This window comes from Sinohyriopsis cumingii, chromosome 3 (assembly GCF_028554795.1).
Source record: "Sinohyriopsis cumingii isolate HCF-2022 chromosome 3, ASM2855479v2, whole genome shotgun sequence".
Lineage (NCBI taxonomy): Eukaryota > Metazoa > Mollusca > Bivalvia > Unionida > Unionidae > Sinohyriopsis > Sinohyriopsis cumingii.
This window is the reverse complement of record NC_142963.1, coordinates 73,614,240-73,641,217: the sequence shown is the minus strand read 5'-3', so window position 1 is coordinate 73,641,217 and position 26,978 is coordinate 73,614,240. Positions and strand designations below refer to the sequence as shown.

Here is a 26,978-nt window from a genome sequence, read left to right as displayed (position 1 = left end):
GTAATCTAGAATAATGTCACATAAGGCTCATCTACTGTATATGACATAGCAGGTTTTGATTTCTGTTTACAATGATGATGTTACCAACTCTTGCATTCCAGCTTTCAAATGAAATCTGCTGACCCATGGAATTTGCCAGTCAACATCGCAATAATCTGAACGCATGTGATAAATGGCTGCGTTTCTCAGTTTGAGGGAGAAATTATATACCCATAATTAATTTAATCATCAATCTAGTTTTAAAGGCACCCAACGCTGTTTAGGATCAACTGCTTTCAAGATTCAGCATGATCTGGAATAAACAACTTTTTGTGTAAAATGTTGACAATGGGGGCTTTAGGGAAGTTAGGTGGTTCATGTACCAAAGACTGTTTTTTAAAAATGTTCACCTATTGACAGGTGTTCATTTCCCTACAAATAGCCATATCCTATTAGCAGGCTCAGCAAGATGATTATGTTTTTTTCTGCAAGCTCACCAAAATCTAGGCAAATTTAAGTATACATTTATGTGCTGCTGGTGACAATGAATGTTGTAGTGAATTGTTTAGAGATGTGTTTGAAGATATGGGGTAAAGATCAAATGAGGAAAACCATTTTTAAGAAATGAATACAAGTTTATTTATATTTTCCAATGGGATGTGACCAATATATGAATTTTCTAGTTATCCGACTTTTACTCTGTATTTTTCATATACATGTACAGTACTTAATGCACTATGGACTGTATTACACAAAAGTAGCACAAATGTAAGTTGTCAATATTCAAATGTATTTCAAACTTCTTTTGGCTTCATTAAAGCAAACTTTTCATTTATTTTCTTCAAGTCTAGATTCTACTCTAGTGATAACAGGTCACCTCTTACAGATTTCACATAGTGAAATCTGATTCCCCCCAATTACCTCAACAATCTTGTATGTTGACAAAATTACCTTGGGCCCAAGGATGTCAAGATAAACAAGTTATACTGTAAAAAGATTAGTCAAGGCATGTGGTACAGATCTGAACCCTCGACCTTGTTTACCTTGGAGTCTGTTGCTCTCTAGGCAGCTGATATACCTGTGCCCAAGCCACATGGTGCATAGTGCTATAAATAGAACACCTGTAACCTATATCACTCGATATGCATGTTAAATTTATATCAATGTGGTGTATGTTAGTTAAACATCAATTTTTAATTATTTTTTTTTTACCTTTTGTACATCTATTATCTAAAAGATTAAAGAGTAAAATCAGATCTTTATAGTGGTATAAATATTTTTCACAAAAGAAATTTTATATGCTTTAAAATCTTGAGAGAGCTCATTCACCGTCAAGTCAATGAAGCAGTGTGACCAACCACAGTTAACATTTCTCAACCTCAAATTCTACTGATTCGTCGTTTACATCTACATCGCTAAATCAACCAAATTTGGTAAATTATCAAAAATCAGTGTTACCTTCATCGACTATGGAGTCAAAAACAGACTTATTGAAGGCTTCATAATCATAATTCTAATCAACCAAACTTAAGAAGGTGCTGAACAAAATATGTTGTCTCCATTTTGGAGAGTGGAGAATCTGACCCAGTTACCTTAAATACTAGATCATGACCAGATCTTAAATATTAACCATGTGATGTGACATGATGGTCATTTACTTAAATGCACATAGTATCTAATGTTTTTTTCCCCCCAAAGTGGTACTAAAAAACTAGCTCAACATTACTGATGTTTATTGTAGGCATCCAAACATACTTCCATGCACATGGTGCAGAGGCATCTAAACATGCTTGTATGTGAATCAGGTAGAGGCATCCACTATCACTGAGAAAGGGGTAGAGACATCCAAAAGTGCTTACATCAAGTAAAGGGTTAAGTAGATTTGGAATAAGTTTCCTTCTTTCCATCCTAGTAACTCTGACCTTTTGATCCCAAAATGTATTTAAAGTTATACTGGTCTTAAGGTAGTAGAGTTAAATACCTCAAGTTTTGCTCCACAAGATATTTTTGTAAAAAAATAAAAATGGTTTTAATAGCACAAGTTAATAAAAAAAAAATACAAAAATGGCTATATGTTCCATTTCCTTTCTTGCTTCTTTTTCAAGATGCACCCAAAAAATACTGCATACAAAATAACTATCTTTTCTTCTCCAAATCAAATAAGAACTAATTTTGTTTTTGCAAAATTGCAACTGTACATTAAGAAAAAGAACAAAAATATAAAAATATTAAATACACATTAGTTGAACCTGTGTATACAGCAATTATTCTATGATCTACATTATCTGCTTTTACCTGTGATCAAAGTAATCTTCAATTTAAAAAAAATAAACGTGATCCAATTGTAGTCTCTCTGATTTTTAATTGCTTTAAACAATAGTATCTATTCTTCAGTCTACATGGATGAAACATATTCTGCCAGATTTATCCCATCATCTTTTCACTTTCTTCGTTCTCGGAGCATTTTCCTCATCATTTGGTCTCTTCAAAGAACCAATTCCTTCAAAAATAGAATCATCCAGAGTTTTACCAATTTGATAGGTCCAAAGAGTTATTTCCACCTTGTGTGGGGTCCATTTGAAATTCCCATCTCCTTTAAAAAAAAAAAAAAAAAAAAGAAAGATATGTAAAACTGGGTGTTAAATTTTTTTCCATCATTATTACTCTTCCTCGATCTACTCTAAATATAATGTTTATGTTTCTAGTGAATCTTTAAAGATAAACAAACAAACAGACACAGACATGGTAGCCATAAAAAATATCCACAATTTTTATTATCTATGAAAATAGTACTTTTTGCTCCATAACCCATAAACACACCAACCATTCAGGATATGAAACCTTTTATTGTCATGTCCTAATACAATAAAACATAATACCATATTACAATCATCCTCTCTTTACTCAGTGTAAACAAAGTTTAGATTGTAAGTTTGCACTATAAATCAATATCAGGGCTACATCCAATCAGCATTGTCAAACTACATTTGTGTAAATGTTATATTTCTAAATTGCTAAAGATAAATGCATGCTAAAAAGGAAAACAAATGGATAAAAGATGGATGGATGAATGGATGCAACGACACATAGGGATGAACATGACTGACAACAATACATCTTCCCAAGCATGTGTGTGTATATATATATATATATATATATATATATATATATATATATATATATATATATTTATTTGTGTTTGTGTGAGTTGGATTTTTAAAGTAGCTTTAACAATTTTTCAGTCATATCACTACGATGTCTGCAGTGTAGCAGTTTACAGTGATGTCTAGCACTGGGGCATCATGCTGCAGACATGTAGCATGATGTCCCACCCAGTCACATTATCCTGACACCAGGCTGACCAGTCCTAACACTAACCTCTTAATGCCGAGTGCCAAGCGAAGCAGTGCTAGTACCATTTTTGTAAGTCTTTGGTATGACTTGGCCAGGGATCGAACCTACAACCTCCTGCATCTGAGGCAGATGCTCTAACCAGTAGGCCACCAGAGCGATATATATATATATATATATATATATATATATATATGCAAACATTTATTGAACAAAATTACCAAAGAAAGATACAAGAGAATACTGAATATATAATTATTAAGACCTAAGTAAGGGAAATAATAATGTTAGTACAATTCTAACATCACCATGTTTTTATTCCACATTCGATGACACATTGTACACCATTGGAATTCGTTCACAATGAACATGGACAGAACAAACTTTATCTGATATCAGATGAATAAAGTTACTAAATTTAGTACATATCATCATTAAGCTATGTATGCTTCCCACTAGCTGTATATGAAAAAGAATTTTCATCAGTTTCTTAGGTCACATATTCATGAATCCAACTTCGAGTAATTTAAAAGAACATGCAAACTTTCTTTGCCTTTCAAGAACAAAGAAGAGAAATGTTTCAATCAGTGGTGTAAGTGGAGAAGACCAATAACTCTGGCAGAATGTATATATGTATGAACATACAAGAAGTACTGGATAAACAAAGGGCACAACTCTGATACCACTAATGGGCAATGTTGGCTTAAACGTGCAAACCGACACATGTACTGAAGCCATGGTGTGGAAAGAAATGTCTCAGGCACTCAGCTGTCATATTTGTTTATTAATGATGGTGTCACTTATCTTCATTTTAGAACATATGCATTGCAGATCAAACAATGCAGGTTCATCTGCTTCATGTTTCCTTTGGACTGAAATAGGACAGATGAAATAATGACAAATAGTGTCCGTTTCACTCACTAATGTACATGTAAAGCATGGTTACTTTGCTGTCTGACGCAAGGGATAGCCTGATGTTGTATGAGCGGATTTGGTTAACAGGGCTTGGAATAATCATTCATTATTTGTTTTTGAAATACTTAATCAAATATTTTATAAGTTTTTGACAGAAAAAATAATTACATTTTGCTGTCCAAAAACATGCAGAAAACACAACAATCCACTTTAGCATGAAAATGTCATCATTTATTCAACCAGCATTGACCCTTGACCTTTGGGTCTGCTACTGCCGACTAGCCACTATTTTATAACTTAGGAACTGTTCACTTTCTCATTCTTAAAGTATATATGCACTTATATGGCACTGCAAGGGGAGTTAATTTATGCAGTCTACATGAATTTTCTGCATCTATCCTTACGCCAGTGGAACCATTATATGGAAACCACTGAGATGCCCACTGAGCATAGCTGTAGCGGTTCAGTGGTTAAGGCACCCGAGTCATGACCAGAGGGGTATGTGTTAAATTCCCACCATCTATCAGCCAGGATTGGGCAGCAAATTCTTTTTTTGTAAAGCTTTGGGTTTCTTTGGTATTATTATTATTTAAAATCTGGAAGTGTTTCTGAAGAAATGCATACAGGGTTATTTTTTATATTTACTAAAAGCTAAAAATATAAAATATAAATTTCAAATAATTTGTGTCTAATGGCATTAAATATATGAAATACCATAAAATAAAGTATATATATAAAATAAAAAAAATAAAAACCTGAGCATTTCAGACACTTTAATATGATTTTAAAGGGTTAAGCTGCTTTGGTTAGGTTTTCCTAGGCCATGAGAGCTGAGTGAAAAGACACAAATTATGATCATACATAAGAACTTTAACCAGCATTGCCTGAATGAATAATACCAGTATGTCTCATTAAAGTGGCAAAGACAAAACTTAAAACCTAACATTGTTAAGACCAGTAGGATCTCCATTTGCTCTTGACCTGATATGATGTGCAAAAATGATAGGAGCTTGATACATAAAGAATCTATGTCGAGGTTTGGACCGAGACAAGGAAATAACAGTCAAGGGGAAACATTGTCTCCCCATGAGGCTTGCCGATGGGGAGACATATAATGTAACCAGCGATAGGGATTTCCTTGCCTCGATCCAAAACCCCTTAAAGTAAAAAAGAACTTCTCATTTTTGCAATATAGTTCACGCGCAAATGTTTACATGCAGTGTATTAATACAAATAAGTTTATGAGGACTGTGGCGTGACAGTGTCACCCAAAATAGTTTTTATGCGTGAGCTCAAAAAAATAACAACAAAAATGTTGCATAATATTGAGGTATTATCACATTTAATATATGGATGTTATATGAAATTAACAATAAATAGCTAATATTTATTACAAGAAAATGTTTCATTTTCATCAGTTCCAATTTAGAAAATTATATTGTAAATAATGGAACGATACTGGGCCTACATCTCTGTTGTAGTAGTATAGGCTAGTATTATAACGAAAAGTTACATGTAGCATGAGTGTCTATGCTTGGGTTATTCACGGGTAATTAGTGATCTGTGTCACTATCGTATATAACTCTTTTCTTTGGAGGAGGTGAAACTGTTTGTGACATACTTGTGTTGTCCTTAATATTGATTGTAAAATTACCCCTGTGTATAAAAGACCCTCCAAATATGGACCCTAGTGGATAACCATGTGCGAAACTTTCAAGTTTACGGATTCTTTGAAAATTTATTTTTCTATCTTTCTGTGGCAAGTGCTACAGTGTAATTTGCTTATGGATTAATGTGTTGACAGATAAATAATTCCTTCTGGCTGGTAAGTGCATTATTTTACATTAAATATTGTAAGTATATTTTTGATTCAACTGGGACACAATGGATATGCTTAACAAATTTAGAATAAAGCATGTTTGGCATAACACATTTCTGGCTGTTACTAAGTTTTCTGTAGTTGTTAAGGCAATTGGGAGGCTATGAAGTGTGTAGGTCTATAGTCTGTGTGCAAAGATCAGTGTTTTCTGTCATAGTTCATTTCACACAGCAGTGAGAATTTTATCCCATCTGTAGTGTCATTAAATGTAGCAAACAGTATATTGTTTCACACGAAGTATTTAAAACTAGTTAGGTAGCTTTAGCTACATTAAATGACGCTGACCTGAAAATGTACTGAGCTATGCCTGCATATAGGATAAAACTGACCATGCTGTGAGGAACAAACTAGCATAATATCAAAAACTCGACATCATATGCCTGTGTGTCTTGTCTCTCTCGAAATGTTTTTGTATGGTCTGTTCTCAAAGATGGACTGACCTTAAGTTACCATGTTTTTGTTACATATTTGTTGTTGTTGTTTGATTTTAAACAACTACATCAGGCACAGCAGAAGACAACAAAGGGTTTCTTTTTTTAAAAAGTAGTTCTGAGCGCATGGACACCTTGACTGAGACAACTGGTCTGAGATGACTAGACTGAGATAAGAAAAGTAAGGTTAGCAAAAAAGCTAGATTTTTGTGTCGCATGGGCCATGTTATACTGAAACCAAGATGACCATTTACCTTGTTCAGTCAGTTTTCTGACAATGGCTTTTACTTGATCCATATACATGAGGTAGAACCTGAGGTTGTAACTGATTGACTGAAGACCTGGCAGGGCCATCATGGACTCATCAGCCATAAATGCAGCATGCTCTGGGGCCCCCGCTGCTAGAACAGCTGGAAGAAACAATGACAAAAATGAGTTGAGAGATGCAGCATAAAGAATAAATTAAAAAAATATAAAATGCAGGGTTCAGCAAAACTTGTATGTCTCATTGCAAAATATGTCACACACACACACACACACACACATCGACTAAAATATATGGACAATAAAGGCTTTCTGACAGAGGATACACTCTGGCTGAGCTTAAAAAAGGCACTAGATGTGTATGACTTATGTGAAGTCAATACATAACCTTGTGCATGCAAGCTGATCAGAAACAGGAATGACAATTAAAGTGTTAGTTTGATTGTTTGGAGTTTATTATGAATTGCACTAGCTTTAGTTTTCCACTGTCTTTCTGGGTGTATTTACTGATTGCAGGTTTTAAATCTATAACAGAAACTCTAAAATTCACAATAGACAGGTTCAAGGCCAATTTGGAAAAAAAAAACAATGAATTACCTAGTACCTTTAAAGAGACTGCCAGGATTTGATGTAAAGGAGGTAGCCCCCCCCCCCCCCCGGCCGAAATATGGGGGGGGGGGGGGCGGAGTAGAAACAAAGAGATGATGATGAGGAAATGGCCATAGATTAATATTTATAACACTTCAATATCCATCTTTCTTTTTTCATGCTCAGTCTAGTAGAGCGCTACTGAATAAAAATCTTTCAAACATGTCACTGCAAGTTTTAAGAGATTAATCTCAGCTTAATCTGTTCCTTATGTATGTATAAGTATTGTTTTATTCAGAGAACCCCTTATCACTGTCTGCTGTCTGAAGGGGTACATTCATAGCTAGCTTAGCCATCTTGAACAAGTTGGGAAAGTGTTCATTATGGTTGCTATGTACAGTTGGGAAAGTGTTCATTATGTTTGCTATGTACAGTTGGGAAAGTGTTCATTATGGTTGCTATGTGCAGTTGGGAAACTGTTCATTATGGTTGCTATGTACAGTTTTCCACTAATCAAAGGTGTTGTCTCTTGGACATCTCTGCTCCAAAATAATAATTTTTACCAACAAGAGCAAAATAAAATTTAACTTTCTTGAATCAGTGTTTTGTTGACTATTATGTCATATTTATTACCTGTTCCATAATGCTGTACTAGAGTTTTAGGTCCATCAATGTGTTATTCTGCAAGTTCAAACAGGTATTTTGATGAATAAATAAGCTTCATTTTTAATTTTATTTCAAATTTTTATTTATTCAATTTATCGTAACCCTTATAAGACTATATATCATGACAATCACCTTAAGGGTTAACAGTTGTTTTTTTAAAAACTGGCATAATGTGCTTGAGTTTTTAACAAAAATATGTATAACTTCAAAACTAATTTGAGGGAGGTACTGCACACCAATGCTCTCCAAGTGTGCAAATTCATAACAATTTTATGTTACGGGCACACTGTGTAACTTTTTAGCATCTCTACCTGTATTACTGTCAAGTCATAAATTGACTTATCCAGGTTGGGACATTACCAGATGCTGTTGCAGGTCCTACTGCCTTTAGCACTATCAAGTCATAAATTGACTTATCCAGGTTGGGACATTACCAGATGCTGTTGCAGGTCCTACTGCCTTTAGTACTGTCAAGTCATTAATTGCCTTGTCCAGGTTGGGAAGTTTCTTAAAGGCTTTTTTACTAGCTTCCTCAACTTCTGAATCTGTGTTGGTCTGAACAAGTTCTGTCAATCTGGGACGAAACTTTCCCCTCTGAAAAGAATAAAAAGAGTGAGCTGAAGTTTGTGTTTGAAAAACACATATCCACACATTCTTATCCCTGGGATAATGTCAACCATTTACACCTCTCCCTCGATAACTCTCACACATCGGGGTCCAAAAACAGAGACTGCACTATTAGCAAGGGCTCGAGTTACCCCCCAAAAATCCACTATACATCCAGAGAACCAAGGGGTTTGGGGGGGGGGGGGACTGGCCTGTTTAATGACTGAATTCTTGTTTTACAATTGCACCAAGAATAATTGTCAATAAAGTGCTTTTTCTGATGAAGTTGGTCATTATTCTGAATAAATTACATTTATTTTTAAAATGTCCAACATCTAAAAGATTGATGCGATGTGATTTGGATTTTTAATGTAGCTTTAATAATTTTTCAGTCATATTGTTACGATGTCTACAATGTGGCAGTTTATTGTGATGTCTAGCACTGGTGCATCATAGTGCAGACATGTAGCATGATGTCCCACCTCAAAGATTCATAACATGATTCCAACTGGTTTCAACAACCATCATGATGCACAAAAACATTTGTGTATTACATCACAGCTTTTTGTTTTGTTGATTAGTATGGTTCAAGTAGTGTTGTGGGTAGTATTTTCTGAAAAAAGGATCTTGCAAGCAGGAAACCAGACTAACTGTTGATACACTACCAAACAAGATTCCTTTTTATAAGAAAATGCAACATTTCATGAGACCATCATCTACGCTGAAACTCAATTCTTTTAATTGTTCAGTTTGTAAGATATTTGATGCTGTGATTTCATTGCAAGTAACAGTGAAACTTATCATCCTTGAGGATATCTCTCTGTGTGAATTCAGGAATTCTCTAAAACTGGTTTTCACCACAATTGTCCCTATCTGTGAAACAGATCTTTATTTTAAGAAGTACTCATTTCGCTTGGTTGCCTTGCTTCCTTTAATCAGTTATGATTGAGTAGGTTAATTTAAGTTAGTTTAATTAGATTACATACACAATAACATTTATAACAGTGTTCGGTTGATCGACTGAAATGAGTTACCTGACATACGGCCGGGGCCGCTGGTTCTTAAGCATGTAGGATTTATATGCCTTTTAACCTTTTTGTTAATTCCAGCTCCTTTGATTCAAAAGACGTAGTTAATGTGAAAAAAGAAAAGGAGGCCCATTTTTTATTTAGTGCAACAATACAACAAATGCTTCCGTTAGTCAGATATTAAAACACGGTCGGCACTTAATTAGGTTCTAGGAGAAATGTTATGATAGATCGACATGTTTTACGTTTACAAGAGGACACATTGCCCTTATGATGATTACACTTTAAAGGTACTAAATAATAGAACTAGAACACAAATTTCAGTTAATAAAAAAATATTTAACGAGTATTTATTTATTAAAGTACTGCCTCCACTAGGTGTAAGTGATATTTTCATTGATCAAAATTTCCTTGAGTATTGTTAATTACAATGTACTAAGAATGTTGTTTGAAAAGAAAATGTAACAAATTTTATAAATTCTTTTTAAAGTTGATATTTCATAGTGTTGACTAAAATTTTCAGGTCCTATCTGCCGTTTTCGAAGATAAAATGAGCAATACATCAAAGTTTCTGTTACCAATTTTGATCGTGATTTTCTTCAACTTCAACATATAGGGATCAGTTTTGGGGTATTTTCTGATTTAAAACTGGGTTCCAGGTCTGAACCCGCGTTATAAGCGGGTTTGTGAGTTATCAGAGGACGAGTTATCAAGGGAGTGGTGTATGTGCATTTTGCTTTCATATCAAGCTAATAACCAAAGGCTCTAAGAAATGTGGTGTCTCAACTCTTCTGAAGCCATGAACTTGCATAAGGAACTTTAAGCCACAATGACCTTGACTATTGACACCAAAAGCAGTCTACTCTGTGTAGACAGCATTATGCTCTGTATCATGGAAAAGCAACTGAATGCTATTTAACCTAACGAAAATTGTAATATGAATTATGTCAATATACAAGGCTCTGAAATTCTACAGGTTTGTCCTTTATACCACTTCTAAAAAAATTATGCAAACATTCATCTTCATCCTCTTCTTGTAACAAAGAAAAAAACTCTTGAAACATCATTTCAATACAAACATAGTGTGAGCATTTTTTTTTTTACATACTGTAAGTTTCCATTTCATCAACTTGCATAGTTCATCCCTGGTGATATATTTCTCTGATCTTGTTTGAATAATCTCTGGTAACTCGCTTTGGTACCTGTAAAACAGAGAACTGTGGGTAGTCTATATGTGAAAATTTAGTGCAACATCAACGCCACAGATTCTTGCCATAAAGGGTAATTTTAGTAACAGTTACTTCCCTTGCCTTCTGCAAACAGTATATGGTCATAAATGAGTTTCCAGTTGCAAAGCATGTTATGGGCTTCCATAGTAATAAAATTTTGTGAAATGTTCATTGTTAGATTTATCAGTGATTTCTTTCATGCATTTATCCTTTCTGTGTATAAAAATGAAAGCAAATGTTGTACACGCAATAATGCACTCTAAAATGTAGAAATCTAAATTTTCAACAGCTCAAAAACTGAAAAAGAGTTAGCATTGTGTAATTGTGTACAATTAATAACCATTTGGTCAGAGCCTTCTTACTTCTAAATATTGTAGCATTTGTTGTTCAGACTGTACATAACACTAATGTGTACTTTATGTAGTGATTTTATTCCTTGGGGCTTAAAACTTGTAGTATATTTTGTTGGGACTATTTAATGACTGCACTATTTTGTAAGGACTACTTAAATATTCTGGTATTTATTTGTTATTATTATATTATGTCATCCGTCTTTTATGAAAATCCTTTTTGATGAGTTGGACACTGAGGTACTAAAAGACAGAGTATCTGTTTAAATCATGCCATGCCAATGGTGCTAAGGATGCTGCCTTTTAATATTAAATACCATTATTCTTATCTCACATGCAAACCATTAGAAAACAATGACATGCTAAAAAATAAGATTCATTTCATGTTGCAGAAACATGTGTGCTTCTTCCAGTTTTGGTGACCTTGACATATGACATTAAAAATGAATATGTCCCTTTCTGGTCTCAGTGCAAGCCATCCAAAGTTTGGTCATGGTGTGTGCATAGCTGCCAACCCTCCAGGCTAACAATTTTGTGAAAACAGAGATAAAAATTAGTGAATTTTGACATGAAATGATGTTTCAAGAGTTTTTTTCTTTGACATGAATTCATGAAGTGATCTTTGAGTATGGAATATTTGTCAGAACAAATGTTTAGCATGGTCTCCAGTTGATAAAGGTAGATTGTGTTCAACAAGAAAACTCACAAACAATGCTTCAACATTGGTAGCTTGCAGGTCTTCCGTCATTGGCTTAAAATATTCCAGAGCTGAAATTTGCTGTGAGTTCTTAATTTTCCCAACCTCAATGTGCTTTTTGCTACCAATGTGCTTACTCAATTTGTCTCTGCCAACATGCCCAATGCTAAAATCTGTGGTACACTGTGTGCAAAAAGTATTATGTATACTGGTATACTGGCTGAATGCATGTCCAATGTTTGGTATATTCCAAACTAAACTTCCCTTTTTGTGCAATACATTTCTTTTTCCTTGCTGGTGAAGACATTTTCAAGATGCGATGCCAGATGGTAATTCAAATCAGTATTAGCTGTGCATGTGCGGAGCAAAATTCTGGTTAGGCCCCAGTTTCTCTCAAAAGCATTGGTTGTTGTTGTTGTTGTTGTTGTTGTAGGGTTTAACGCCATTCTTCAGCACGCGATAGGCTATACATGGCGGCCAGTATTAATGGTGGAGGAAGAACCCAGGAAAACCCCGGAAAGAACCACCGACCCACGAGAAGCTACTGGCAAGCTTTCTCACATGTCCACATTAGCCGAATCCGAGACTCGAACCAACGCAGACAGAGGTGAGATGGCAGTGATCCGTAACGAAGAGCGCTTTAGACCACTCGGCCACTAAAGGCATTGGTAAAAGTACCCTTATACATATAGATTAAATACACTTAAATGCTTGCTACCAGGCCAACTGTACCAATCAGCTATAGTTCCACTAATAACATGATCAGCAGTACTGGACCGTTTTGGCAAGTACCAATATCACAACTAGCGCTTAACAGGAAATCGGCTATTTTATTACAGATTTAAAATAATTGAAAATTGGGTAATTTGTGATTATTTTTGCATGCGGCGTGAATCCGTGAATCGCTGAAAAAGTCGTGAAATTCATGCCAAAATCATGAGGGTTGGCAGCTAAGTTTGTAGCATTGGACCTAACTTATTGTGTGGAAATAGTTTTTGTTAGTCACTATGACTTTAACTTTTGACCTTTTATCCCTCAAATGAACATGTGTCTGCAGTCAAAAAAGTTTAGTTAAAGCTTGTGACCTTGAGGAATTTTGTGAAAGTTTTCCTTCTTTCAGCCCATGAGACCTTGACCATTGCACTTTTAATCCCAATTTTGTCTACCTTGCCTGAAATACACACAATTCAAAAAGTAAAGATTATTGTGCAGAAGCAATTTTTATTCTTAGAGTCATTGTGACCTTGACTGTTAACCTTTTATGCCACAATCAATATCTCTCTTATGGTAAACAAGCTAAGTTGTTGCGTGGAAACATTTTTCTCTCCTTCAGTTTCAGTTACCTTGACACCTGACCTTGTAAGCCTGAGATCAACAGGTTTCTTCCTTGCCCCACATGCAAGCTACTTATAAAGCTTGGAAAAAGAACATCATCATAACACGAGAAGCTCCACCATATGGTGGGCAAATAACTTTTTAAAATAATTTATGCTGTGCAAATACACTTAATTTGAAAGAGCAGAAAGCACCCACATGAAACATTTTTCTAAAAAACTGTGCAAGACCGTATTTGCTATCTATGTGAATACTGCCAGTATAAGGAGAACCAAGCAGATAAAAGAAACATTGTTTGTTGGTTCAAAAATTATTATTTATTTATTCATTATTATTATTATTATTATTATTATTATTATAGCAAACATTACAAGTGGGATTGTCCTTGATATGGTATTGGCTTTCTATCGTTATTTAAACTGATATATATAATATAATGCTATGACAAGACCCATAATGCAATTTGGCAATTTCAAAGCTAAAATCACCTGGTCACCGATTCATACATCATATTACTACTGTACTTACTTTGATATTCCAATGTTGGAAAGCTAGGACTGACAGAGGAAATTATTCCAATGTTGGAAAGCAAGGATTGACAGAGGAAATTAATTTACTTCATCGATTGATACAATGAAACATAATGGTGACATATGAAAAATAGGCATTATAACAAATTTTAATTATAATATTTTTTATCAGACATGGTGAAAATTGTTGGTGTAGGGTTAAAAAAGTTATGCCTCTAAAATATCACTGGGCAAAATTTCATAATAGGTCATTTATATAATTAACTATTTACATAAGGTACATCAAAGGCCAAGTAGATTTATTATTAGCAAATGAATGAATAAACACATGAGGATTTAAGAAGGCCTCCAACTATATACAAAATTAGTTCACATATGCAAAATTACACTCAAACCCAGCTATATTTCTTTCCCACAGAAACCAGCTTGTAATGAATGCACTACTTAAATTATCAAAATGTCTTTCAAAATGAAGTCAACTCATAGATATTCATGCTTGCTAAAGGAAAGAAAATGCATGCAAGAATAAAGGTACTATTTCTAAGCAGTCACATTGGGTTTTTTTAACCTCTGTGACAAATACTGCAGAAAAATTAGAAATACGAAGAATGAGATTTAATTTCCAAGTTCTGAACTGTGCAATCACCGACATGTTAATGATACTGTTTGGGGTGGGGCAGTGATAAACTACAACAAAGGTAAAAGGCATTCATATATTACAAATACGTTCCAGATTTGTAACACCACAAACAGTAAGATATTTGATTTCAGGCATTTTCAACACGAGACCCAAGTAGGCTTAATATAACTCACCTGCCTTACATGACACAGCTGTGACCATTTCACCATACAACTAAGGGTGTGTGTGTGGGTGTATGGGTGTGATTTTGATTTTTAACATAGCATTAACAATTTTCAGTCATATCGCTACAATGTCTGCATTGTGACAGTTTATAGTGACATCTAGCACTGGAGCATCATGCCACAGACATGTAGCATCATTTCCCACCCAGTCACATTATCCTGACACCAGGCCCACCAGTCCTAACACTAACCTCTTAATGCTGAGCACCTAGCAAATCAGCTGTTAGTACCATTTTTATAAGTCTTTGGTATGACTTGGCCAGGATTTGAACCCGCGACCTTCCGCACCTGAGACAGACACTCTAACCACTAGGCTACCAGAGCGGTCTGACACAACTGTGGACCAGTTCACTAAGCAGGCTATTGTAGTATTGTAAGAACCAATGTAAATCATGTTGATTCACCAACTTTACTACAATGTGAGACAAAATTCCTTCAAAAAGATAACAGAATTAACATGCATGATTTCTAACTCATAATCTGAGTCATCCAAGAGCTTTAAAAGTTATGTTTACAGACAAAGCTTTCATTTTTGGTCTAGAGAAACACATGACTTTCACTTGGATTGAAGTTTCTGCTCTTTGTTTTCTTTTTAAGGTAATGGGTTTCTTTACTCTTAGCAACTAAATCTGGAAGTCTTTTAGGCAAAACATACTTTACAGGGATCGTCCTGGGCTTCGCCAATGTCGCAAATTGCGATTTTTGTTCCTTATTGGCGACAAAAATATCCCATCTGGCGATTTTTTTGGCGACATACTTTTTGGTTATTTAATTTGTACATACAATCATGGATTTGGACTGAATAAATTTAAAGTCAGAACGAAAGGAAGCCATAAACTTGACTAAGCAATGCATTGGAATCAATCTGTTACACAAACGATCCTTTGTTCTTATTGACAACCCTATCTTTACAGTGCATTGTTACATCATAATCTGCCTATGCTGACATCTGGGCTGAGTACTGTATGTTGCGATACAGTCAATCATGCTACCGCACTATACCTACAACTGACCGACTTCTGAAGACGCGAATAGAACAGATATAATTAATTGTATGGCTAATCATTCTGTTTTTTTTTATACATATACCAATACAATAGTTTTGCTGAACCTTCATAGAAAACTGATAACCTTTGAAGTACCGACTACTGTGTATAAATACAAAATAAATGGAAGAAATCTCAATCACAATTACATCTGTCGCCAGTGCAGCATTTTACTCATTGATCTTTTTCTTTTGTCATCAGTCCCGTGTTACGGCTGCAGAGACTTAAACTCCGCAACAAGAAATAGCAAAAAAAAAACAAAAAACAAACCAGTTTTGCATAATTAATAATAATTATTTATTTCTCAAAATACAGGAGTGAAAGAATCCCTAAATTGGGTGTGAATTTACGCTTATATATACGGTCCAATATTGCCAGGTGTTGACTCGTGTAAGTTTCATTCGTGGGAATGGAGATCCTATTTTTCTTGTCGAGAAAATTTATACAGCATTCAGTGATCATTCTTGGGATTTAGGAAGCAATTCGCTACAAGCTTTGTGAAGCTAGCCATAAGGGGGAGGGGGCTGCTGAGAGACTACTGGTGTCACCTGTGAGCACTGAGGACTGTGAACGTGGATTCAGTAAGATGAACCTCATAAAAACTGACATCAGAAATAAGTTCTGCATCTCATCTCTCGAGAATTTAATGAGAATCAGCATGTACAGATGTGAAAAATTAGACTTTGAAACTGCATTCAACAAGTGGGCAGCCCTAAAATCGCGACGGATCTTCATGTAACACTTTGTAACATTTTGTTAATGCTTGTTGTAATTAAAGTATTAACTAATCCATCTTTTGTAATTTTCATTGCCTGTTACATTAATAGACTAAATTAACACTTGGAAAAATGTACACTACTTTTTTTGGCGACACTTTTTGAAAATTGGCGACAAAATATTGAGGTTGGCGATTATTTTGGCGACAGCTTTTTGAAAGCCAGGACCATCCCTGCTTTACATGTGTGGTGTTTTTCTTTTTTTTAAAGCTAATGAATTCAAAACACAAATTTCAAGTAATTTGTGAGTAATGGCATTGTGTATATAAATGTCATACAATAAAGCACAATGCATGTAATAATATATAATGGACAGAAGGCAATACTAGCAACTCATCAAACTTGCTTCCAATATTTATTTTCCACAAGGAAATGAAGATTACATTTTTTTTCTGCTTAGTTTAACATTGTTTTCTTTCAATCTTTACTGTTATACACTGGTATGTTTTTGGTCATGGGGTCCATAGCCATACTGTGTTATATCCAGAATTGTTACAATCAGGTGCATCATAACAATGGAGCTGTAGATATTTGAAATTCAGTCAAAATATTACTTCTCCTGGACCTAGTTGAGCTGTCAAAGTTTATTAATACCTCAAATAAAATTCATAAACATGATTTGTCAATTATCAAGATATAAAAAAAGTGTTTCTGTTAAAAATTAATACAGTGAGTGTAAGAATTCCAACAAGGTCAAAAGTAGCTCATGTGACTTACATGCAGGGTGAAATTTACATGATGACCAGGCAGTAGGGTAAAACAAAATGAACCTCTCATCCAAGCATTTGTGAAGGATGAGGGACATTATTGGTTGTTGTTGTTCTTGTTGCTGTTGTAGGGTTTAACGCCATTTTTCAGCACACAATAGGCTATACATGGCGGCCAGTATTAATGGTGGAGGAAGAACCCGAGAAATCCCTGGAAAGAACCACCGACCCTCAAGAAGCTACTGGCAAGCTTTCTCACATACCCACATTGGCCGAATCCGAGACTCAAACCTACGCAGACAGAGGTGAAATGGCAGTGATCCATAATGGAGAGCGCTTTAGACCACTTGGCCACTCGGGGCCCCCGGCATTATTGGAGTAAAGCCATAGGCTGAGCATGTATATATAGCATGTTACTCTGTCACTGGCAGAAACAGGTGCTCTTCAAAGAAAAGGAAACTTTTTTATCAGTCACATGATGTGTCACCTGAAGTATCCTATATAAACAAGCTACCCGCACGAGAAATCTCATAGATTAAAGTGAAGTGTTTTGTTGTCTATATAAGACAGGGAGAGAAAACCCCATTGTTGTAAAACCTCAACTTGCAACAAAGGATGGGTGGGTGTATACATGTTCAGCCTCCGGCTTTACTCCAATAATGTCCCTAGCAGCTAATGCTGCTTCCTTTTTGGCCATGTGACACAGGTACAGCTGATTGGTAGCTGTAAAAATGTCATAAAAAGCCAAAGGTCTGCAGCAGATATGGGTTAAATGATATTATCTTTTAATGCAGCCGGGATTCTACTGTCAGTAATGACAGAAAAACCAAAGTATTTGTTTTCTGGGTGGGGTGAAGGCATAAGAGGTAGCTAAACAACTCTGTCTTTTTGATAATAAAACAAAATTTGTATTCTTTTAGTGCCTTACTATTGCAATGCTGTTGTTATGACAAAGGAGTGACATCATGGTAAGGCCGCAATTAAAAATATCTTTGTTTCCCCTTACCCTACCCAACAATTTGAAGTTGGGTAGGTAGGTAGGCTAATAATTTTTTTTCCTCATGAAATTCATGACACTATAAACTGACACATAGGAAACAGAAAAACGATAAATTCAACTTTAATAATAATACTGAAATACAGTAACTCATGAACTGAAATACAGTAACTTGTGAACAAGTTTAAAATGTTTTATAGACTAGATTAGTTTTTGATAAGGGCTATTCCAATAAAAATACTCCCTGCAGGCATTGGCCAGGGTACCAATTTAACAGATTTACTCAAATTTTGAAACATATATTAAATGAGAGTAATTTCAATGAAATATAAAGATACACATGTAAAGGTGCAAGAAGTGTTTTTTTCCGAGTTTTTGAGGAGTGTTGGGTTAAGGTAGATATTTGCTGGAATAACCCTTAGTATTTTTTCTGACTAGGTCAAATGTATAAAAATGTTTTAAAATAATTAATAAAAGTATTTTAAAAGTCTTGAGTATTCTTTCTGACTAGTATCATTGGGTTCAATATATAATGAGACTTAACATATTTGCAAGACCTGTCAAAATGCACAAATATAAAGTTAGACATTGAATAGTGTCTCAAATATGCAGAAACATGTCAATAAAGTAATGTCAGAACACTAAATACATGTAGAAATCTAACTAACAAAAAAGAAACAAACAATGCAAAACATCATTTTAAATGTCACTAAGAGCTGCTGGTTAGTTTTTAACTGGGTTTCGTTTTGGAATGTCCTTTCCAGATGCTAAACATTGCTGGCACACTGGTAGAACAGTACGGAATCTTCCAGTCATTTCCTGGGATTTTTCTGCTCCTATGGCTCCACAATGAGCACAAATATCTGGTCTGCCAATGTTGCTGGCATAGTATGGGAATTCAATGTGTACAGCACAAGACAATTGTAGTCTTACAAACACTTTTCCCTGTAGGATGTCTCCTAAAATATATTAAATAGAACACCAATTATCCAAAATTGAACTTTAATGTCCGAAGGTGACTAGACATGATACACAACAAATAGCATATAGAACCTGAAACTAAATCTGTAAATAATTATCTTTATAAACACAGAGAAACTAGTATAAAAAGATAAATGAGCAACTTGGACTTCACTAAAAATTGGGAGCATGGACCAGGAAACAGGAATACTTGTAAAATAATATTCACATTAAAATTTTAGTGCAATGGCTAGTACTAAGAGAAAATCACAGTTAAAAAAAGCAATATCTGACATGAAAGAGCATTAAAAACTATCTGGGCTCTCTGACAGTGTCAGACATGATTCTAAATCAAGGTAAGAGTCAAACCGCATTCAGTATGTGAAGAGTGTATAGGTATATTTTTGAATAAAGTATTCAGGACTTGGATAAAAGTATAAAATATTAAATCATTAGAACTTACCATCAGGTGTGATAACAGAACCACAAGTATAGTCGTATTTCTCCAAAGTATGTGTCAAAGCTCTCTGGTCTCTTGCTGTTAGTTTCGTCTTAGCGTATATGCATCGTGGTTTTAGACACTCACAGCAGTTAACAGTTTGTCTAACATTCTGTCCCACAAGAATACTGTTTTTACAACCCTGTAAAAAGAAACATAAATATCATCACTTGTGTTTTAAGTGTTGTGTAGTGACATGCCCTCTATTTTGTAACTTATTATGTTACAAGGGGTTCTATTAAAGTTGCAGTTTCTTAAATAACTTTTTTATATACATGTGTTGTTATTATTGCACAATTTATAACTGTTAAATCAATACTTTATAAAACTTCTATATTTTAATAAGATTTATGAACATCCTTACCTGTTGTTCTTGTGCCACAGCAGCTACAGTTTGCTTTAAACTAGACGGCCTGTCCTTATCTGTAGTTTCTTTACCAAGCAGTTCATCAAATGGCTTGTAATGCTGTCCAGTTATGTCTAATATGGGGTCTGGTAACCACGCCCATTCCCTCTCTGGAGTAGGACAGCAACCCTCATCATGACATCTTCTGATCTGAAAGGAGTAATGGCGTTCACGGCAGTGATCAGCTGTAATAAAATACCAAGAGACATGAAAATCTTTTATTTAATAGAAAGGGCTGACATGCAGGGACATTTAACACATCACTTTTGAAAATGAGCCAATAAGTTTAAACTAAGGACTAAATTATGTTTGAGTTATGTTTCATATGAAGAAAAAATGAGAAAATGCACAATGAACGGGTTCCTGGCATAATGTTTAAGAGTAGTGCCCTGGGCCATTAAATTAATATTTCAAAATAATTCCTGTCGACTTACAAAGACAATTTGTATGCAATGTTATTCTATTTTTAAAATTTGTGTATATCTGTAAATAAATCATGATTTATCTGTCAATGTTGAGTTTTTATAATGTAGAAGTCTAACAAATCGGGAGAGCTGCATGTCCACTTTCAGTTTGGAATTATAAAATGCTCTGACACTCACCCTTGAAATTACGGACAGACTGACAAGATATTGCAACTTCAACCCTGGCACTTTCTGAGTGTCGCAAGCAATAAAAATGTTCTGTAGATCTCTGTACTTACCAATAAATTTTTTCAGCTGTGTTGCATGGCTAAGTTGCTGCTGCTGATACTTTCCAACTTTGATGGCAGGGTCTATAAGGGTCACTTCAGCTTCAGCCATTTCAACATCAGCATCCTCTGCTGCTTTAAATACTTTGAAAGACTTTTCCTTAAGTTGGACTCTCTCTGTTCTTGAGGACAGGGTTTTGATCATAGGTTGAACTGACTGTAGCCATTCTGTTTTAATTTGATTGTTTTTTCCAGCTTTTGTTCTGATTTCATTCATACTTCCGCATGTTTTCAGAATTGTTTCTACATCAGATGAGGCAAGCTCTCGTGCAAGTGCAGTGTTTTGGAAGGCAATGTTGAGAAGTGACATAATCCGCTCAGCCGGATTAGTCCAAGAGTGACCTGGTGCAGTTCTGCAGGCAACTAAGAATTCTAACCGGAGTCTTCTGAATAAAACAATCAATGACAACTTTACTGCTCCATATGTGACCCGATGGTCAGGACCACCATCTGTGTACATAAATAAAGCTGGTTTGTTCTCATTTTTAGCTTTCAGAATAGTTTCAAGCTCTACTATGTGACGGAAGGGGGTGCTTGCCTGGAAGATACTATCTTTGAATGTAACCGAGACTTGTCCCCTGTAGAATGTTTCTGTTGCATCACCTGGAATATCTACATCAAGTACGACAGAAGGAGTAAGTGAGCCTTTGCTCTGCACATCATGATCAAGACAGGAAAGTACCGAATTCATCGGAACTATGGATTTCTTCCCTCTTACCCCTGTTGAGGTGAAGAGATCAGGTTCTCCAAAGTCCAGCTTAGACTTGTCGTCCATACACACAAAATTACTAATGTCTCTAAATTGTGTTGCATATGCTCTACAATATTTAAAAAGAGCTGAACAGTAGTGATCATCTTGGTGTTGTGCACGAAGTTGCCTGGTCTGTACTTTCAATCTAATAGGTACTCTACCTTTGTATAACTTGGCTACATTTTGATGTGCATTTTTTGGAACAAATGCTAGTAGACTGATGACTCACTGGGAATATTGGTTCCTTCTGGTACTTTACTTTTCACCTGCTCTATCATATCCCTAACAGACAAAAAACGTGAAATATGCTCTGTATTGTGTCTCCTCTCATCTGCAGCAACCATGTCCTGAATCTCCTTTTCAAGGGTCTGAAAAAATACATCGAAAGTGTCATTAGGTCTACCCTTATTTAAGTGACGTAAATCTACCACAAGATCAGGATCAATCCCCAAAACAGAAAGACGTACTCGGTTATCTATTTCCTTATTTTGATCTGCTGAAGCATCATTTGTAAAGGTTGTGTAGATAGTCCGCAAAATGTGTGGAGGTATAATGGTTCCAGCAATATTTCCGTACGCATTGAAGAACTCCTGTCTCATTTGTCTTGTGTGATATTCAGGCAGTTTACTGCGTAAGCTGTGCAAAACTTGGTTGTCTCTCATAAACATTTCCGAAGAAGACATCCCATCTTCAGGAATTCTCCAGATAAAAGAAATCGCCCCAATCCCTCCACCAGGGTCGTACCTTAACATATGTACTGGTATGGTCAAAGTTTCTCAAAATATCTAAATCGTTGTTCTGGCCCTTTAAATGGTTCATTTAAATGCAAATCTTCATCAAAGAAGAGAGGTTGAAACATTGCCATCTGAGATACCTGACCATCCAATCGACTGTAACATGGTAGGATTTCATCTTGTCTAGGACGATGTGCAATGGAGAGATTGGAATCAATCTGATGAACTGGATTCATTTGTAATTGTCGTGATATCTGTTTTTCATTTGCTTTTTCTAAATAATCTGCATAAGACTGTAAACATCCAGTTAAGGTTTCAATGTCACCTCTTATGGTCCAATGCTGTGTAAAAGGTCTTGAGATTAGCCTGAATAAACACTGGACTTGTAACTTCAGATCTTTTGCAGTAAGCTGTGGACGTTTTTGCTTCTTTCTTTTATAATCATTAGCACCATCAAACTTTAAAAACCTGTAAAAAAGGTAAGTTACAACAAAATTACTGAACAAGGATAATCAATCTCTGACAAATGTCACGGAAAAGTAAAGTAAGCAAAATGGAGGTTACTACATGTACATAATGGAGAAATTGACAACCGCAATGGTCCTGACTTTGTACAGGCTTAAATGAAACCGTGGAAGGTTGAACCAGATTTTATGGTGCTATAAAACCACCCTCTTCCATCGCAATATTAGGGTTGGGTAGCAACACAAAAGAAATAAAAAAGTCAAGTGTTCAACCAATTTTTTAAATCTTATGACATTGAACCTTTATTTTAATCAGCTTACCAAATATTAAAAAGTCTATGTCATATTTTCCTTTAACGTGAGATAGTATTGCTTGCTCAGTTTTATCATTGAAAATCAAAAAAAAAAAAACTATGGATATTAAGACACTTACTATATTAAATTTCTCTAGAATTATGTGTTGCAGGAATGTTTGTAATAAATATACATTGAATAAAGATTAATCTTTTACTTCAATTTAATATTATCAAAGATAAACACCTCTCCGGGATGTGCTTGATTCTTGTCAGGTGGGCCGCTCTCTCTTCTATTGTGGACATGTTGCCACTTATGTACCACAAAGCATTTACTAGCACCAGGACTTGTTCAGATATACTCTGGTGGGACATGCTTCCAGGAAATTTGTCTCCACATTCTATCATATCTTTGACTATGCCGTTAAACAACTCATCTTTAGCTGAAAAAATGGAATAAAAAAAACCTTTCACTGAGATGGAATGGCCAGCTTTACTGATAGATAATATTAAATGAGATACGAGATGTGGAATAAGTGTACATGGCACACAAAAAACAGACAGCAGTCTTCAATGTGACACCAGTTACTGTTGGCTGTCTTGCAATCGTGCCCCATGGCAGATAAAATTCAAAACCTTGAATCTAATATCAACAAACGGATTTCATAATTAATAGACTTTAACACTGCCATATTCATTATGCACTGCAGGTATCAAAATAATGTTTTAATCATGTTTATGTATGTCTTTAATGTTTTTATTGTCTGCTTTTGTTTTGTATGTTATATATGTATAGTTTTTGCTATATTGTGTATGCTCTGTGTTTATTGTCGGTCAAAGCTTAAACATTTGTACTTGACAAACAGACTTTAAATATATTATTAGGAAGGCAGTAAAAATTCTAGAAAGATTGCAGTTGTCGGAGGGTGCATGAATTCATTTCTAATAACTGTCAGACAGATGTTTGAAAATAACATTATTTCATATAAAAAAAATTGTTTATACCAGTGAAACGCTCAGCATTGTGTCCTTAAGTTGTGGTAGCTTTGTTGCCACGGAAGTAGACATTAAAACAGAAAAGGCAGTCCGTGCAGGTGGTGCTTGTTGATTTTCTGTACTAGTAGTAGTTGAGGAAACATCACCCAACCCAACACTTTCATCACGGGTCACCGTAAATGTAACATATTTCAGTCTCTGATTAAACTCTTTCACCACATGCAGACCTTCGTGAAGGTCTGGATGAAAAGTCATCGTTCCATCCAGTTTGTCTGATAAACTGACGTTCAGTACATCTGCTTTATGAGGGCGAAAGTCTGTATCATTGGTAATGTCGTGATATACATCATCCCATGTACACTCCGTTGAGTATTCTAGTATTCTGTTGTTACAAATTTTTTTGTTTGATTTCCCGCATTTCGCGATTACGCTTACACATATAATGAAATCTTCGTATTTTCTTTTGCCGGCCATGCCGGTCATGATGCTTTTCCTATCTAATTTAAACACCTTGCAACAAACGTTTTTCGCGCGCTAGTGACATCGATTTTGTTGACTGCATGAAAATACGGATCGCACAACGAAACGAAACGAAAAAACGAACTTTTGAACAAAACGAAAAAAAAAAAAAATACTATCGCAAATTTTTCAAAAAATTTTTTTCAGTCGGCGGATTTTAAGAGGGTCGGTCGGGTAAAGGGAAACAAACTTAATTTTAATTTTGGCCTAATTAAAATCAGTCTAGCAATGTGAGGCATAGTTATGGGAAGAACATGACTTCTCCAAGAGAGTTAAAAATTCCACCAAAGACAACAGGACTTAAAGGTCAAGGTTTACATGTGAGGAAAATAATTACCAATTCAACTATAACATCTGAACTCCCATTTAATGATTGAAATCACAACACAGTCTCTTGAAATAATATTGGTTATCGGAGGAGCATAAATTTTCTAAGAATGTTAAAACTTCCAGCCTACATCACAGTAACTGACATTAGTTGCCCAAAATAGTTTCAATGTTTAAATTTTTTAAAAAATGTTTACCACAACTGAAATGATGCAATGTAATCAAAACAATTATAAACTTAACCTCTCTGAACTGCTGACTATTATAATGTGCATGTTGTACCTTGAAAATCTTGATTATTTTTTGGTGGTACATCTTTTACTGCTTAAAATAAAATTAGCACAAAATTTTCATGTGTCCAACTACTCCTTACATGAAACAAATAAATAATGAAAACTATTTCAGCATACTTTTGTCGACTAAGAAGCTGTAAAGTGACTTAATAACTTTAAGCTGTGTTTATTTACAACAAAATGTTACTAATAAAATGTTCTGTTTCAAAGACAAATAATGTAATAAAAATATAACTTTATCAATATTAACCCGTAAATCAACCTGACATTGTGTAACTGTATTACAATGTATTCCCTTCAACTTTGGGTTTTTCCCTGAGATGCAACATTCAATGTGAAAATCAAACATACTTTACGAAAAATAACAGAAAATCCTACTAAACAGTTAATTTAAACTGAGGGGAGTCCCCGAGTGGCTGAGTGGTCTAAAGCGCTCTCCGTTATGGATCACTGCCATCTCACCTCTGTCTGCGTGGGTTCGAGTCTCAGATTCGGCCAATGTGGGTATGTGAGAAAGCTTGCCAGTAACTTCTTGTGGGTTGGTTGTTCTTTCCAGGGTTTTCCCAGGTTCTCCCTCCACCATTAATACTGGCCACCATGTACAGCCTATCGTGTGCTGAAAAATGGCGTTAAACCCTACAACACAACAACAACAATTTTAAACTGAGATGTGAAATATACCATATAACTGGAATGGGAAGTCCTTATGTCACTGATGGCAAGTGGCAATGATCTTTGATACATTTACCAACTTTATAAACATTTAAACAAGGCCAATTACACTAGTAAACATTGCTACCTTTAGTACCCAATGATCATGAATTTTGACTTTATATAATAATGGTTCTCTAATGCTATCTTCAGTGAATACCCTGGACCACTATATGGCAACTACATAGTACATCAATGACTTACTAGGTAGTATCATTTTACCATCTACACTAAATATACAACTGTTTCATGTGTTGAAACAATGAAAATATGTAAATTGGAGGTGGGGGGAACAAGGCACTTTCTACTCTTCTTTTTAAAGAACCTAGGGCCAAATTACTGTTTGTTTGCATCAGCTACCGATTTTAAAAACGAAAAGCATGAAGTATACTTTTTTTTACAAAAATGCACAAAACCGAGTCATTTCAATCATCAATTTATAAAATCTAACTTGACTGTTGCTGGGAGGGAGGTGGCAACACTGTTAACTTTTTGCAGTTTCAAGCCAAACAAAACCTATCGATGTAAACAAGCCAGACTGCTCACAGTCCGTGTCTGGTTTCTTGACAGTTCGTTATCAGTAACAACTGTGTCACTGTTTTGAGACACCACCACCACCCGCGACAATTAGGTTAGAAATTATAAATTGATGAATGAAACAAGTACGTTTTGTGCATTTTAAAAGAAATATACCCTTGATGCTTTTTGTTTTTAAAATTAGTAAGGGGTTATAAACAAACGTATCCGAATACTATATATGAAACTCCAATTTAATAAGTGAGGATAGTGTTTATCACGGTAAAGACCATTTATCCAAATCAAGAAGTGCTTTCTTTTTATCGGCTTTCAACTTCTGTGATCGAAGACTGAGGGCAGCTTCATATTTTTCATTGACTGCAAGCCATAAATCCTGCTGAATATTTGTAACAAAGCCACCAACAACACTCTCCTTTCCCGCCATGTTCTTGATCTGACTTCTGTGTATTTCATTGTAGAGAGATTCGTTACAGACTGTGTCTCCAATTTACCAGTTTCT

General features: G+C 35.2%; 1 protein-coding gene and 1 pseudogene across 3 annotated transcripts; both read right to left on the bottom strand.

Moving 5' to 3' along the window:
* Window positions 1-593: 593 nt before the first annotated feature.
* Window positions 594-26,911, bottom strand: LOC149803100 (uncharacterized). Of its 2 annotated transcripts, none has more exons than XM_089952699.1 (5): window positions 26,749-26,911; window positions 10,816-10,909; window positions 8,508-8,667; window positions 6,810-6,965; window positions 594-2,572 (listed from the first exon to the last, which is right to left on the bottom strand). In XM_089952699.1, the coding sequence occupies exons 1-5, from the start codon at window positions 26,901-26,903 to the stop codon at window positions 2,412-2,414; spliced, it is 726 nt and encodes a 241-aa protein (XP_089808825.1). In that variant the 5' UTR covers window positions 26,904-26,911; the 3' UTR covers window positions 594-2,411. The 2 variants fall into 2 exon arrangements, with proteins under 2 accessions (XP_089808825.1, XP_089808826.1); XM_089952700.1 differs by lacking the exon at window positions 594-2,572 and adding an exon at window positions 2,580-4,202.
* LOC149803101 (uncharacterized) lies at window positions 18,346-24,027 on the bottom strand (annotated as a pseudogene). The gene is made up of 5 exons (XR_016420134.1): window positions 23,344-24,027; window positions 20,807-22,807; window positions 20,062-20,288; window positions 19,662-19,839; window positions 18,346-19,197 (listed from the first exon to the last, which is right to left on the bottom strand). The product of XR_016420134.1 is annotated as an uncharacterized LOC149803101 (transcript).
* Window positions 26,912-26,978: the final 67 nt, after the last annotated feature.